A 16279-nucleotide genomic window follows, 5' to 3' on the forward strand; every position below is an offset into this window, starting at 1 on the left:
AGATTTCTTAACGTTTGTAGATGTATATTGTCTGAAACCTATGATTTGGGGTGCTTGGTTCACTATTTCGCACTTTTCTGACCTAGGTTTCTAAGCCTGTCGTAGGTGTGTGAAATCTATGTTTTGGGATGTATGGTTTACTATTTTAGATTTTTCTTAGCTAGGTTTCTTAACCTTTCGTAGGTGTGTGTTGCATGAAACTTGTGATTTGGGATGTATAGTTTGCTATTTTGGACTTTTCTGAGCTAGATTTCCTAGCCTCTCGTAGGTGAATGTTGTCTGAAACCTATGATTTGGGATGCTTCGTTTACTATTTCGCACTTTTCTGAGCTAGGTTTTAACCCTTTATTATTTCCTTTCAGTTAGACAAGGAAAGATAGGGTGTTGTTAGGTATTATCTGTCTATAGACTACAAGTGGTAAAAGATAAACTATATTTTAAAATTATTCTTTTTGTATTTTGGAAAAAATATTAGCATATTTAACCCTTTACTATTTCCTTTCAGGTAGAAAAAGAAAGGTAGGGTGTTCTTAGGAATTATCTGTCTACAGACTGCAAGTGGTAAAAGACAAACTATATTTTTAAATTATACTTTTATATTTCGGCAAAATATTAGCGTATTTAACCCTTTATTATTTCCATTCAGTTAGACAAGAAGATGTTTTTAATTTCCTTTTATTCTAGTATCTGAAGCATCTTTAGAATACATAGAGTTAAGTAATATTTAAGATAATTCTTCAAGTATATTTCAATGTATTTATTTTTGTTACAAGTAGTCGTTAATTTATTTTATTAAGGTAACTAAAGCATCTTTAGAATAGATACATGTAAGTAATATTTAAGATAATTCTTCGCATATATTTTATTTTATTATTTTTTTGTAAGTAGAGATGTTTTTAATTTCCTTTTATTCTAGTATCTGAAGCATCTTTAGAATAGATACAGTTAAGTAATATTTAAGATAAGTCTTCACATTTATTTTAATCAATAATATTAATTCTTAATTCCTAGTCTAAATTAACCTTAAAAATTCAATACACGTTCCTTTCTTAATATTCCTCCTAAAACCATTTTTCAACTTGGACTATACATGAAAGAGTCAGTAGAAGTATCTATATTTCTGAAAATTCCTTTTCTTGCATCTCCAACTTTTTAATAGATATTCTAAACGTTTGACGTTCTAGCATACAATAAAAATAATGGGAATATGTCAAACTAATGCATAAAATATTTTTATAGAAATAATCACATGTAGAATATTAACACAAAAATATGTTGTATATATTATTATACATTATTAATATCATTAAACAACTTTGAACATTTTGGATCTGTTCCATAAAATACTTGCATCATGTTAACTCTTGGTGCTGTAGCTATTAACTCTGGTGCTGTAACTCTTGGTCTTCTCTTAGTTCGTAATCATATTTCTGAAAACTAAAACCCAACTTTAATAAAAAATCAAATAATATGAATAAAATCATATGTATTTTAAACGTGGAGCTCTTATTTCTGAAAACTAAAACCCAACTTTATTCAAAAATCAAGTATTATTAATAAAACCCAATGTATTTTAAACGTGAGTGTTCGTATTTCTTGAAATTAAAACCCAACTTCATTAAAAATAAAAATTATTATTAATAAAATCAGATGTATTTTAAACGTGGATGTTCGTATTTCTTGAAACTAAAACCCAACTTTATTAGAAAAAATCAAATATTATTAATAAAATCAGATGTATTTTAAACAGGGATGTTTTTATTTCTGAAAAATAAAACCCAGCTTTATTAAAATATCAACTTCTATATCAACAACTTTTGTAGGCTATAAATAATAAGATGTTTCTGAGAAATTGATCTATACACAAATAGAAATAGGTTTCTATTTATTTATTAATATTGATTTATACGGCTGTATCAATGATACTCTACGGTTGCTCATAGACACTATGCTGTTGTCTCAGTGATGCTCTACGGCGGGTTATCGACATTACCTAGTTAAATGTAGGTATTAATTCAGTAATTTTCAAACGTTGGCAGGATAAACACCTTGTATCTTACTTAGAAAAAAAAGTGAAAATGAATTATTCAAAGAAAGTGTGTACACACGATAAAATCATCGTCGTGTTGAATACCGACAAAGATCGATATTTAAACTATGAAACAAGCATTAATGGAGATCTTATTGGAAATGTATGTGTGCGTTGTCATGACAGCGAAAAGCTAATTTCTTTGGACTAGCGAAACCATTCAACATTGCTGAAGGTGGATATGTGAGAATGAGAGCGCCAGAGATGATAGTGCTAAAAGAGACTGCCAACTTAGAAATAATAGTTGATTAAGATGGGCATCTTCTTGCTAATGGTTCTGGTAACACGCTACCTATTGATAAATCCTATTCCCATCGTTCTGGTATTACTATTCAAATAAAAGCAAAGGGGAAAAGAAAAGTCAACTGTTGCACTAATTTAATAAATCATATCTTGTCTACGTGCCAGAACTGTTACCTTTGTAAGCACAACGTGAGAATAGACAGTGAAGTCGCCAGCAAAATAAAAAGGACATTATTAAACAATATCACTAATGAATATAAAGAAAATTTGATAGAAAAATAATGAGCAAGTGAACATTATTACCACTATAGATCATATATCCCAATGAACCTAATAATACCAAAGACGAAACGTATTTTGAACCCATAGTTGACATCCCACTAAAAATTGTATATGATTCAAAATGGAATAATGATTATTCTACTGGTTACGGAGTAAGAGAAGAGAGTGGCTACAGTATCAAGAGAGAACATGATGAATTATTTTATGGAACAGATTCAAAATGTCCAAAGTTGCTCTATGATATTAATACTGTATAATAATGTTATAACATATTTATATGTTAATATTCTACATGTTGTTATTTCAGTAAAAATATTTTATGCATTACTTTGTTATACTACCATTATTTTAGGGGACGTTATCTAGTCATATGTTTAGGATGTTTATTACAAAGTCAGAGATGTAAAAAAAATACAAAAACAGAATTAAGAGACTACTGATGACATCTTCACACCTATAGCTATAGATGGAAGCACATTTAGACAGACACACGACTATAGTGTGAGGAACATGCAAAAAAAGATAGGTTTATTTAAGGTCACTTAATCTATTCTAAAGATACTTCAGGTACAATAATAAAATAAATAAAAAAACGACTACTTGTAAATAAAATAAATAAATAAAAATATACTTTAATAATTTTTTTAAATATTAATTAACTGTTTATTTTCTAATGATGCTTCAGATACTAGAATAAAAAAAATTAAAACCACTCTACTTGCAACAAAAAATAAATAAATAAAATATATGCGAAGAATTATCTTAAATATTATAGATTAAAATAAATGTGATCACTTATCTTAAATATTACTTAACTATATCTATTCTAAAGATGCTTCAGATACTAGAATAAAAGGAAATTAAAAACATCTCTACTTGCAACAAAAATGATAAAATAAAATATATGCGAAGAATTACCTTAAATATTACTTACATGTGTCTATTCTAAAGATGCTTTAGTTACCTTAATAAAAAAAAATTAAAAAAAAATGACTTCTTGTAACAAAAATAAATATATTAAAATATACTTGAAGAATTATCTGAAATATTACTTAACTGTATGTATTCTAAAGATGCTTTAGATACTAGAAGAAAGGAAATTAAAAACATCTTCTTGTCTAACCGAATGGAAATAATAAAGGGTTAAATATGCTAATATTTTTTCCGAAATATAAACGAATAATTTAAAGATAAAGTTTGTCTTTTACTACTTGGTTGTCTGTAGCCAGATAATTCCTAAGAACACCCTACCTTTCCTTGTCTAACTGAAAGGTAATAATAAAGGATTAAATATGCTAATATTTTTTCCAAAATACTAAAAGAATAATTTAAAAATATAGTTTGTCTTTTACCACTTGTTGTCTATAGACAGATAAAACCTAAGAACACCCTACCTTTCCTTGTCTAACTGAAAGGAAATAATAAAGGGTTAAAACTTAGCTCAGAAAAGTGCGAAATAGTGAGCCATGCACCCCAAATCATAGGTTTCAGGCAACATTCACCTACGAAACGCTAGGAAATCTAGCTCAGAAAAGTTCAAAATAGCAAACTAGACATTCCAAATCAAAAGTTTCATGCAACACACACTTACGGAAGGTTAAGAAACCTAGCTAAGAAAAATCTAAAATAGTAAACCAAAGAAGAAGAAGGATTTATTGAAAAAAAAACATATCAACAAAAAATTATTGCTGCCTCCCCTAAAAAGCAAAGCTTGTCCGTGGGGGAGGTAAAGAAAACAAAATCCTTAAAACAAAGAATACTTGGCCACCCACACCACTAATACCATCACACTAAACAATAAATACAAAATAATATCATGAATTATACTTCCTCTGTAAACATCATATCAACAAAACCCCCACAATAAATAAATCAATTAATCAGTCAAAACTCATATTCAGCAAAAAGCAGTTCCTTAATGATTTTTCTAAAAATATTGGGGTCACCAATAGTCTTAATATCACTATTCAAACTATTCTATTTCCACGTACCTCTATAAAAAACAGAAAAACATGAACGGGAACATATACCTCTAGGTACACAGAAGTCCGCGCTACCCCTTGTATCATGAGAATGAACAGTAGACCTAATGGACAATAAATCACCAAAACAACGAGGCTGAACATCCTGCTGCAGTCCAAAAATAAACCACAATACATAGAACTCACGAAGGCCTGTAGCCGGCAAAATTTTTAAAGTTGGGTAAATTTCTCTAACAGACATACGTGGAGATATACCGGCTAAAGTTCTTACTGCATGATTTTGTAGAACTCTTATTGGTTTTAGGGTAGAAGAAAAAGTAGAGAGCCAAATACTTGAACAACAAAGTATATACGGGTGTATTAAAGAAAAATAAAGATGGCGAAGGACAGACTTGGGAAAACAATGTTGGAGTTTCTTCATTATACCGAGATTTCTTGCCAGAATTTTGCTAGTTAAAGTATCCTGTTCCCTAAAAGATAAAGTTTCATCTATTACAATCCCAAGGCATTTAACAGACGCAGTCCGTTTTATAACGCCACTGGGCATATCTCATTCCTTGATCCATGGGTAAAAATTTGATGATCGCGAGAAAATAATAAAGTTAGACTTAGCCATGTTAATCCTTAATTTATTTACCCTCAGCCATGCTGTTATTCTATTAACTGATTCCTTCATGGAAATCTGCAGCAGCTCCGCTGTCTTAGCTGTGCTAATGACTGTTGTGTCATCAGCAAAAAGTGAAACTGTTTCATTAGTCGGGTTTACCGTTAGTTCATTTATTCCATAGCAAAAATTATTCAGACAATTTGGTAAATCATTAATAAATATCAAGAATAATATAGGACCGAGAACTGATCCTTGCGGAAGACCTATTTCAATACGCTTTTTTTCGGAAGAAGTATCATTTAGTTGAACATACTGATAACGATTACTTAAAAAACTTCTTAAAAATTTATTGATTTATCCCTCAAACCATACATCTCACACTTCTTAAGTAGAAGTTCATGATCCACAGTGTCGAAAGCTTTCATCAGATCTAAAAATATAGCACCTATTTTGAAACCTTTATCTAATACATCATTAATAATAGTTGTCCAATAAATCACCGACTGTTCCGTTGTCCTTTTTCTACGAAACCCAAATTGTGTCTCTACCAGTAACTTATGATCCTCCAAAAAACTCATCATTCTAATACTAAAACACTTCTCTAAAACACGGGATATAATGGGTAAAACAGATATCAGTCTATAGTTTCCTGGGTCATTTTGAATACCACCCTTATGAATTGGGGTTATACGGGCAACTTCAAAACTGTATGGGAATTTCCTTGACGAAAACACTCATTAATTAACCCACATAAAACTTCAGCTATAACAGGCAAAATACATTTAAGTGTTTTTAGAGTAATATGATTGCTACCAGATGAATTACTACGAAACCCATAAATATTTTTTTTTAATTTCATCAACTGTTAGAAGTCTAAGGTGAAGAGACACATCAATAGGGTCCCTCAGTAATGACTCGGACGTTGGATCACCACTATCAGGTACAACTGACATAGCTAAAATCAGACCAATATTTGAAAAATAACTCTGAAATTCATTGCATATGTCCTTTTCAGAATTCAAAGTCTTTCCCATTGCACTAACTAATTCATCAGGTACACTATTTATTTTTAATCCAATCACTTCTTTTATTAGTCCCCAAGTTTTCTTAGGGCATCCTTCGACCTCTTTAAACTTTTTCTCAAAATATTTCTTTTTTTCATTTCTTAAAATTGTATTCAACATATTTCGATAAATTTTATATAATTTCTTATTTTCTTGTTTCGGGTTAATTATTTGAGCTCTAAACAATTTATCTCTTACATTTATTTGCTTCAAAATCACAGGACTAATCCAAGGTTTTTTACTTGAGGGCTTTCTATTAAACAGTTTCAATATGACTACTTGACTTATCAAACTCTGCAAATTTTCATAAAATAAAACAAACTTTGAATTTGTGTCCTGAACTTCGCCTAGAACATCGTACCAATCCACCTTTTCTATATCATTTTTAAGTTTTACCATCGCACTTTTACTGATCACTGGAATCCTTGATTTTCTGCCTTTAACCACCTTCTTGACAGTTCTAAAGCTAGCTGAAACTCCAAAGTGGTCAGATACATCGTTGATAAGGACCCTGGGAAGACTCAAGGGTACATTAGAAAGGATGTTATCCAGAAGCTTAACTGATGTTCCCGTAATTCTTGTAGGGATATTTTTACAAGGATGAAACCCATTGCATAAACTTCTATTAATAAATTCAGTGCTAGCAGATGACTGATCTATAAGGTCAATATTAAAATCCCCCATAGTAAAACATGGCATAGAGTTAATCGGAAGTTTCATTAATTGTTCTTTAAATAGGTCCATAAAGTCTTGGAGCAGGCTCTGTGGAGGTCTATATACTACAACAATACAAAAATTAAAATTTTCTCTAGCTATATGTATAAAAAAACACTCGCAAACTTTCTCTCTATATATTGTAAGATTTTCTCTTATAGAAACCTTATAATCAGCCTGAATATAAGCTGCTAGGCCTCCATGTTGGTAATACTCGCGATTCCTTACACATAAATTATACCCAGGGATATGCAGTAATTGCGAGTTATTATCATTTAACCACGTTTCAGTTAAAACAATCACCTGAAGGACATTAGTATTTATTAATTCCGATAAAAAATTATGCGCAGACTTTAATCAGTGACAATTGAAATAAAAAATGTTTAGGCCAAAATTGCCCCTATCACAATACAAGGGTAGTGTTTCCTCTTTAAAAATATACCTTGATGGTTCATTTGTGAAAATCTCAGTGGCATTAATATCTAAATTTCTATTTATCCTTTGATTAAACTGGCTGGAAAAATCAACCCTTCGACTTTCAAGTTGCAGGACATTGCTGTTCCCAGGAGGAAAAACGATATCTCTAACCATCATCAATAAAAGTTAATGTATGTGACGGTAGAGGGTGGCGGTGGCGAAAAAAATCATTATCTACTAAACATAACCTGGACCTAGATAAATAAAAAAAAAAATAACAAAATATATTCCGTCAAAGCGAACATACAATTTAAAAAAACACATTATTGAAAGCTTCATGGCACAAAGTAAAACTATTCAAAGAGACATCAGCCCGCTACCACCCACTCAAAATATTTTCACATTAACAAACATTTAAAATTATTTACTCAAAAATAAAAATTATCATTAACCCAAACATTTCAAATTCATCACTATCAACTTTTCCATATCTATTTGATTAAACCAAGCGAAAAAGAAAAGATAATTAACCAATAAGTAAACTAAACACATTCAATAAAACACTCATTCTTTAGCACCTCTGGAAGCTGTGGAGGGAGGAGGCTTATGTGCTAGTTCCTCAATCCATTCATCACACGTAAACTTCATTTTTTTACCACCCGGACGTTCAAACTGAAGATATGGTGGAACTGTGTTTGATACCCATGAAATTATACCCATCGTTTTAAGACACAATTTTTTTTCATATAGTTTTTTTCTTGCCTCTCTCACAGAAAATGGGGCATCATCACTCACATAAATGTTTCCCTGGTTAGCTATATTTCTTCCTTTAAGCTTCTTCCCATTTTTAAGGATTTCAATCTTGTTTCCACGGTTTTTTACATTAACCTTAAAATATTTCTTATCCTTTTTTATTGCAACAACTGAAAATGGGGTATCACTGGTAAATTTAGTCCATCCGTACATATCTCGGTAAACATACGTTTGGCTTGATCTTCATCCTCACAGACTGCATTCCATACAACCAAATTATTTTCGTTAGGCTGATACTCTGCAGCCATAAGCCTATCAGACATACATAGGGTCTTATCTTTAAAATATTTAACTTCTGACTGCAGGTTAAAATTATCATTTTTCAACAAAGAAATGTCATTTTCTACAGCATTTGTACAAGACTTAATCCCGGAGAATTCAGACCTTAAGGCTAATTGCTCTGATTCAATTGCTTTTATTCTATTTTCTACTATAATGAATCGCTGTTCAATTGATTGGACTGAGCTGAGTTTCACGCATAATGTTCATCATCTTTGCAAATTCCTCTGATAGGGTCATTAACGAAACCTGAGTTGTCACTGGCTTCCGAATATCCGGATTTCCTGACGTATTTGGGGTACTTGTAGCAATATCCTCGCTAGAATCAATATCTGGACGACTCTTTTTATTTTTTTCTTGCCCATCTTAACTTAGTAATAGCTAAAATTGACTTACTGGCAAAAGAAGAAGCCACCAGTCCTAAATCAGTGCTTTTTCCCCACTGCACTATCCCTTTAATCTCATATGACGAATAATTTGAGCCTTAAATCACTTTGGGGGAATAACAGCTAATGATTTCCATTGTTGAGTTTTATTTAGGGAAAGGCTTGTATTTTCAGATTGTCTTTTATCAAATTGTACAAAGTTTTCATTATATCACAGCATACAGACAATTTAGCAATAATCCATCGTCATTCATTTCATTACGTGATTCATAGAGTGGGCGATAGCAAGCAATACGGTCGTAAAAACATCCCAACATCCCAAATCATAGATTTCAGAAAACACACACATACGACAGGTTAAGAAACCTAGGTCAGAAAAGTGCGAAATAGTAAACCAAGCACCTCAAATCATAGGTTTCAGACAATATACATCTACAAACGTTAAGAAATCTAACTTAAATGTGAATTTTTTATTCTTTAAGTAAAAAAAATGGGGGGATGGGCCCAAAAAGTTGGAGGTTGGGGAGAGGGGACCTTGGAGGTTGAGGTCCTTGGTGGCTAGGGTCATTGGTGGTTGCGGTCCTTGATGGTTCAAATCCATAACCATCTCACTAATCCCATATTGTGAACTTGTTCAATCTAAGACATATAAAAAAAAAGTTGAAATAAAATTATCATGTTAAAAAAATGAACTTCAAAAAAGTATAAAAAATGGGGGGATGGGCCCAAAAAGTTGGACGGATGAGGCCTCTTGGAGGTTGGGGAGAGGGGACCTTGGAGGTTGAGGTCCTTGGTGGCTAGGGTCATTGGTGGTTGCGGTCCTTGATGGTTCAAATCCATAACCAACTCACTAATCCCATATTATGTACTTCATACTAATATCAATGATTTTAATCTTTTCGATTGATTACTTCATTGGACATAGTTAAAAAGACCTCTGTACACTATATGAGTATACTAGAGCTAAACATGATGTATAAGTCGTTGATGAAAATAACAGGTGAGCTAAGACATATTTATTACTTAAAAATATATTCAGCGAACAAAACAAATTTGTAATATATGCATATTGACATATTTAAAGAAATGGCTTAATCCATTTGATAGGAGCAGGAGTATGAGTTTAGGTGTTCGGATGTTTGATGCATTTTTCAATATCAGGCATCTTTTCCGGTACCCATTGAGCGAAATGTCTAACTTCATCTTCTAGATTATGTACAGCATGCAGGTATTTCTCACATTTGATGTCTTCTAAATTGAATAATGCTGTGTCTTTATCACATTTTTCTACGAAGAGTTTATCAGTTGGCACGTTTCCCTTAACCTATACAGCTTGCACACCGAAAAAACTGCATATTTCCTGAATTTCCTCTTGAATTTCCTCTTGTACATGTTTTATTTCATAGCCGTTTTCATTAAGTGGTCTTATGGCTTTAACGTAAAAACTGTTTCCATTTATAAAATTTAATTTTGAACTCCATCATTTTTTCTCGTACTTATACACATTGTATCTGACGTTCCATTTGTAGCTATGAACTTCACGCCCTTGTTCGTCTAGCAGTAAGAAAGCTGCTTCAAAAATAATGCCAGTTGAAGAATTTTTCCGACCAATATATTTTGTGTCAATCACACAAAACATTATTATAGCTGAAAAAAGGGCTTAAATTAAATAAATATGTGATGTTTCTGACACTGTAACAAATACAGCGCACTTTCTTAGAATAATTCATTTTCAGTTAAAAAAACTTGCAGGTGTTTATCCCTCCATTTTCGAAAAATTGGTGATTTAATGTATAAAATAAACTAGATAATGTTAACGATAAGCTATAGATTACCATTGGGACAGCTGCATAGTATCTATGTGCAAGCATCGAGTGAAATTCTATTTTTGCATTCTCTTTGGGTTAATTTGGGGATAAGCATTGCCCTTTACTAACATTTTATTCCATCGAACTGTTTGAACAAAAAAAAGAAACAAAAACAGGTCTACATGTAACAAAAATAAATACAATCTTAAATATTACTTACAGCTTTGTGTAAAAGAAAAAGTTTCTGCCACAAGCGGCGTTACTCGTACCAAAAATAAAAAAAGTAAACTACAAAGTTTTGCCCAGATTTACATTTATTTGGTAAGCAATTCTAAACGTTTATTAAACCTAACAATTTAGCTCTGAAACCCCTTTAAGCAATTTGATTTTTCTAATAACCCTAAGCCGACTTCTTAACATTATATTATAATATACCTTACAATTTTTCGTTTCTAGTTTCAATGTGGCTACTAAATTAATTTCCTTTCGGCTCATATGTAACACTTAAAGTCCGCTTATACCATGTTCAAAGGTGAAATCATAACAAAAACAGATATTGCGTAGCTTGATTTCAATAACATCCTATTTCCCAAGTTTAGCCTCGAAACGCGAATAATATAAGCAAATGTCTCAATGCGGAATTGTGACGAGGTCAATGATCTTGTACGTGTAGTATGTAAATAAGCCTTTCTACTGGCAGTGCTATTGCGTTGCCTATGATTAACGGTCTTTGTTATTAAAGGGTCATTATTAAAGAATGACCCCTTAAAGAATGAGGGAGGGCTCTCCCCTCCTCAACGCCTTGCTCTTTACGCTAAAGTTTGACTCTTTCTCACAACTCTAATTTTTAAAACAATAAAAAACTTTTGCGTAAAGAGCAAGGCGTTGAGGAGGGGACAGCCCCTTTCATGTACGGAATAATTTCTGTTCGTTTTAAGTTTTAATGTCGCTCCTTACTTCCAGTTAAAAAAACTTGTTTTTTTATTTAATCTCTAAATTAAATTCATCTTTTTTACCTGTAACACTTGCTAATAAATTCCTCAGCCCTGCTACATTTGTTTCTTGTTTTTCAAAATTCTAACATTACATGACATTGCGTTTCTAGTTTTTTCTCGCATAGCTTACATAGTCCATTACTGCCACTCATATTCATCTTTACTTTCGAATCTTCTGTTGGTAACAAATTATGCATAAAGAAAAATATGTGTTCTTTAACTTTTGGCGGCAACAGACGACTTTCTAGTTCCTTCATTAGCACCATGTTCTTTTTTTTCTCTCTGTACTCCTCTATGTCTATTCATTTTGTACATAAGTCGACGAAAAATCATTAAAGTAAGCAAATAGAAGACGGATGCTACGTTATCATTTGTTATAATCAAGTAAAAAAATTCCACTGAAAGTAAGGAGCAACACTGAAACTTAAAATGGGCAGAAATTATTCCGTATGTGAGAGGGGCTGCCTCCTCCTGAATACCTCTCTCTCTTTACGCTAAAGTTTTTAATTACTTTTGAAAAAAGTTTCTTTTCTAATTACAAGGCCCTTGTGTTTCAGGAATTGTTCTTAAAAATTAGGAGAAAAGTTTAACTTTGGCATAAAAACAGGATATTGAGGAAGGGGCAGCCCCCCTCTCATGTACGGAATAATTTCTACTCGTTTTAATGTTGCTCCTTACTTTCAGTTGAAAAAAAAATTAATAACTAATACAAATAAACTGGATATTCAATATCTAATTATACTAATCCCTGGAAATCTCAGCAATTCTAGATTTATTTAACCATATATTATCTATTTTTCAATGTTATAAATGTAAAAAAAAAAATAGATATAATCTATTTGTTTTCAGTAAAGCGCAAACGACGCTATAAGCTTTAGAACTTTTACTATTTGGGGAGGGAGAAGGGGGTAATAGCCAAATTCTCGTCCATTGTAATTTTTGTTCGTTTTAAGTGTTACCTATATTTTTACTCGTTTAAGATTTATGTATTCATCTATATCGGTATCCGTTAACTATATGTTTGATGTGATTGTTTATTTTAATTTCTGTTCGTTTTGGGTTTCATTTATTGTTTGACAGTAAGTTCTAGTCGTTTTGAGTTTGAATTATTATACGACTTTAATTCTTACCATAGCAAGTTTAATTATTAAGTTTTTACTTTTCTTTTTTACTTTGAATGTTAAGTCTTTACTTTTCTTTGAAAAAACCTCGTTTGGTTTTTTTTAAATTAATTTCTGTTTGTTTTTCTTGCCCAAGTTTTACTATTGGTTAATATAATGAATATTTCTCCAGTTTTTCAGTTCTTCGGCTTGAGAATTAAAATATTCGATTCTAATTAAAATATTTAAGCAGCATAAGGTGACCTAACTTTTGGCTTTGATTGCATTCAGTATAATTATTGTAAGAGTTCTGTCAATTTGAAATCATGGTTTGGAACTGCTCTTGAACTAAGATTTTGATTCAGCAACAATTTAAAGATACTATACTCGCAAGAATGCTTCTGAGGGAATGTTCAAGATATTATTTGTGACATTAACACGAGCGTTTTCAGGGTGCCGTGTGAAAAAATATCATTCTGACAACCTGGATACACTTAATGTCTTTCGGTTGAGTTCAACATCCCACTCAACATCCCCTTGGAATTCAAATTTTATATCCTATCCATTTTATAGATTTCTCAAACACGCCCTTTTAGAAACCTGGATATAAATATTGTCTTTCGTTTTTTTTTCAACATTCCCTGAAAATTTCAACTAGTTGCTTATGTTGCAGACACAATCCCAACATCCTGGATGTACATAGTATCTTTTGATTTGTTTCAACATCCCCTGAAAACTTCAACTAAATACCATTAGCCAATCCTGTGATATTACAGATCCGCCCTATTGACAACCGGGAAGAATGTAGTTTTATAGTAATTTCTCTTCGTTTTAAGTTCGAATCAAATAAAAAAACTAGTTTTTTAACTAAAAGTAAGGGACAATATTAAAACCTAAAACAAAAGACCTAAAGCCAAACTGGCCAGTCATGATAAAGAAATAGAGAGAAAATGAGTCAAGATAAAAAAAAAAAAAACAGAGGAGACTATGACCTGTATAATCAAAACAAGAATTAACATGACGCGGATATTTCGCCTGTATTAAACAAGGAGTCTTTAATGCTAAGAACAAAGATAAAATCTAAAAAAACCTAAAATTAAATAAAATCCAAAACTAAGAAATAAAAAAAACGATATATATATAGGCCTATATACAATTGATACTACTGTGATTGAGTACCATAGAAGTTAGTTAGTTACTTCCAGGAGCGGATCTAGAGCAAAATCTTGGGGAGGGCCTAATGTGACAAGGGCGACAATAAGCAAAATCTTTAATTTCTGATCGTTTTTTAAATAATGCTGCGAAATCCGGCACCCTCTATGGAAAATTCCCTTCCCCCACGAACAATTTCTCCATGGAAAGGTCCTCTCACGTAAAATTTCCCATTTATTCAAATTTGACTTATCTTACTTTAGTCTCTGCAAAATTATTAATTATCTCGTCCCAGTTGGTTGCTTCTAATTCTTAGCGTTCTATGCTCATTAAAGCTAAATTATTTAGTCACTCCTGGCCTATAATCGATCTGACTATGGCCCAGAGTCGATCTGACTATGGCCCAGAGTCGATCTGACCTTTCTTACAAATTGAATATAGCACCCTCAGCACCGAAGAAGTGGTGAAAACTGTGAAAAAAAAATGCAAAATAGAAATCTAAATCGATGGGGTCACGGCAGAGATGCTGAAGACATCTCTTTGAGCCTGAATAGCTTATTGGATTGGGCTGCTCTCCTAGTGGTAATCTGGAATAACAAAAAAGTTCCAAAAAATTGGACCTGGGGCATACTGGTCAAACTCTTCAAGAAGGGCGATACGTTAATCTGTGACGACTGGAGGGGCATCAATTTAAAGAGTATGCCTAGTAAACTACTAGCAATTATTTTCATTCTTAGGCTAATGATTGGAGAGTTCAGGGAATATGACAAAAGAGAAATGCATATTCTTCATTGATTTTGAAAAGGAGTTCGATTCTTTTGATCGAATGGAATGATTTTATGGAAGATTTTGAACTGTTACGGAGTACCTGAAAGTACGGTTGCAAATCTCCCCTCTAGAGCCTAAAGGCTGCCTTAGAATGTAGTTAATAACAATAACAAACAGGGGTCAATATATACCAAATCATATTATTGAGTTAGGACTAAAGTTAATACATCATTCAATGCCTTTTTTTATGCTGATTACGAATATAATAAGCATTTCTATAGGAAATTAATTTCAGCCCCCCCCCCGATATATGCCAATTCAGGGTTAGGTTAGGTATAGCCTCTATAGGGGGGGGGGGGGCTAAAATTCATTACCGATAGAAATGCTTATTATATTAGTAATCAGAATAAAAAAAGGCATCGAATGATATATTAACTTTAGTCCTAACTCAATAATATGATTTGGTATATATTGACCCAAACAGGAATGGGGATAGGACACATCCCTGTTTGACAACAGACATTATCTTGAAGAAACGCTCATTTTCCTAACCCAACCCCTTTCCAAGATAGCCAAAAGTAACTAAAGTAGAATTTTACCATATATATATATATATATATATATATATATATATATATATATATATATATATATATATATATATATATATATTATATATATATATATATATATATATATATATATATATATATATATATATATATATATATATATATATATATATATATATATATATATATATATATATATATATATATATATATATATATATATATATATATATATATATATATATATATATATATATATATATATATATATATATATATATATATATATATATAAACAGAGTACATAGCATTTAGTCTAGTTCAGAAGAGGTCATTATTAATAAAACTGTTACATCTGGCAGTCTTATAAGTAAAACTTCCCCATTTATCCCACTTTTTCTGAATCTTTGAAATTAGAGGGCTGGGGGTCACTTATGGTGTCCATGCAGCGACTATAAAAAATTATATTTACATTCGAATTGTTTTTTGTTTCTTATACAATAAACTGTTGAAACGAACAAGCTCGGCAGGCAGATTTAATTTTCGTTCACATAAAATTTACTGTTGTAGCCTATCAGATATAATAGTCCTACCATTATATCAACTTCAAAGATGACAAATCCTGACTAAACTAACATATGATTGAAAATAATTTTTGACACACATACCATGTCCAGAGCTCCGCCAATTTTTTTTTGTCTGTTAATCTTAACGTATCCTCATTCTGTGCCAACAGGATCAAAGGAAACCGGTATAACTAACACATGAATATAACCGGTCTTTCATTTATTCACAAAATTTATCTGTGCAACTTTTAGGCTGTGTTGCCACATAAACTAAAATAAGCTAAACATGGCGCAATTTAAGGAACCAAACTTATGCTTTTTCGCCCCAAATTTTAAATACAATTAAACACACTAGTTCTACAAGCATGGCTTACATGAAAGAGTTTGTATCCAAAATTTGTTTGGGTATAAACTCCTTGGCTTGAATTTTCCACGTATCTGT

General features: G+C 31.7%; 1 protein-coding gene across 2 annotated transcripts in view; it reads right to left on the reverse strand.

Annotated features, from left to right (window-relative positions):
- Window positions 1-16059, reverse strand: part of LOC148955223 (D-beta-hydroxybutyrate dehydrogenase, mitochondrial-like) — a 92336-nt gene extending 76277 nt beyond the window's left edge. Inside the window, exon 1 of one of the 2 annotated variants that reach the window (XM_089100918.1) lies at window positions 15940-16059. In XM_089100918.1, the coding sequence (XP_088957044.1) occupies window positions 15940-15942 (3 nt within the window). In that variant the 5' untranslated portion in view covers window positions 15943-16059. Of the gene's footprint in view, window positions 1-15864; window positions 15908-15939 lie in introns of those variants that run through there. The other variant, XM_089100926.1, reaches the window with a different exon arrangement.
- Between the last annotated feature and the right edge of the window lie 220 nt (window positions 16060-16279).

Source organism: Artemia sp. Qi Xiang Cuo, chromosome 2 (assembly GCF_049724085.1).
Source record: "Artemia sp. Qi Xiang Cuo chromosome 2, ASM4972408v1, whole genome shotgun sequence".
NCBI lineage: Eukaryota > Metazoa > Arthropoda > Branchiopoda > Anostraca > Artemiidae > Artemia > Artemia sp. Qi Xiang Cuo.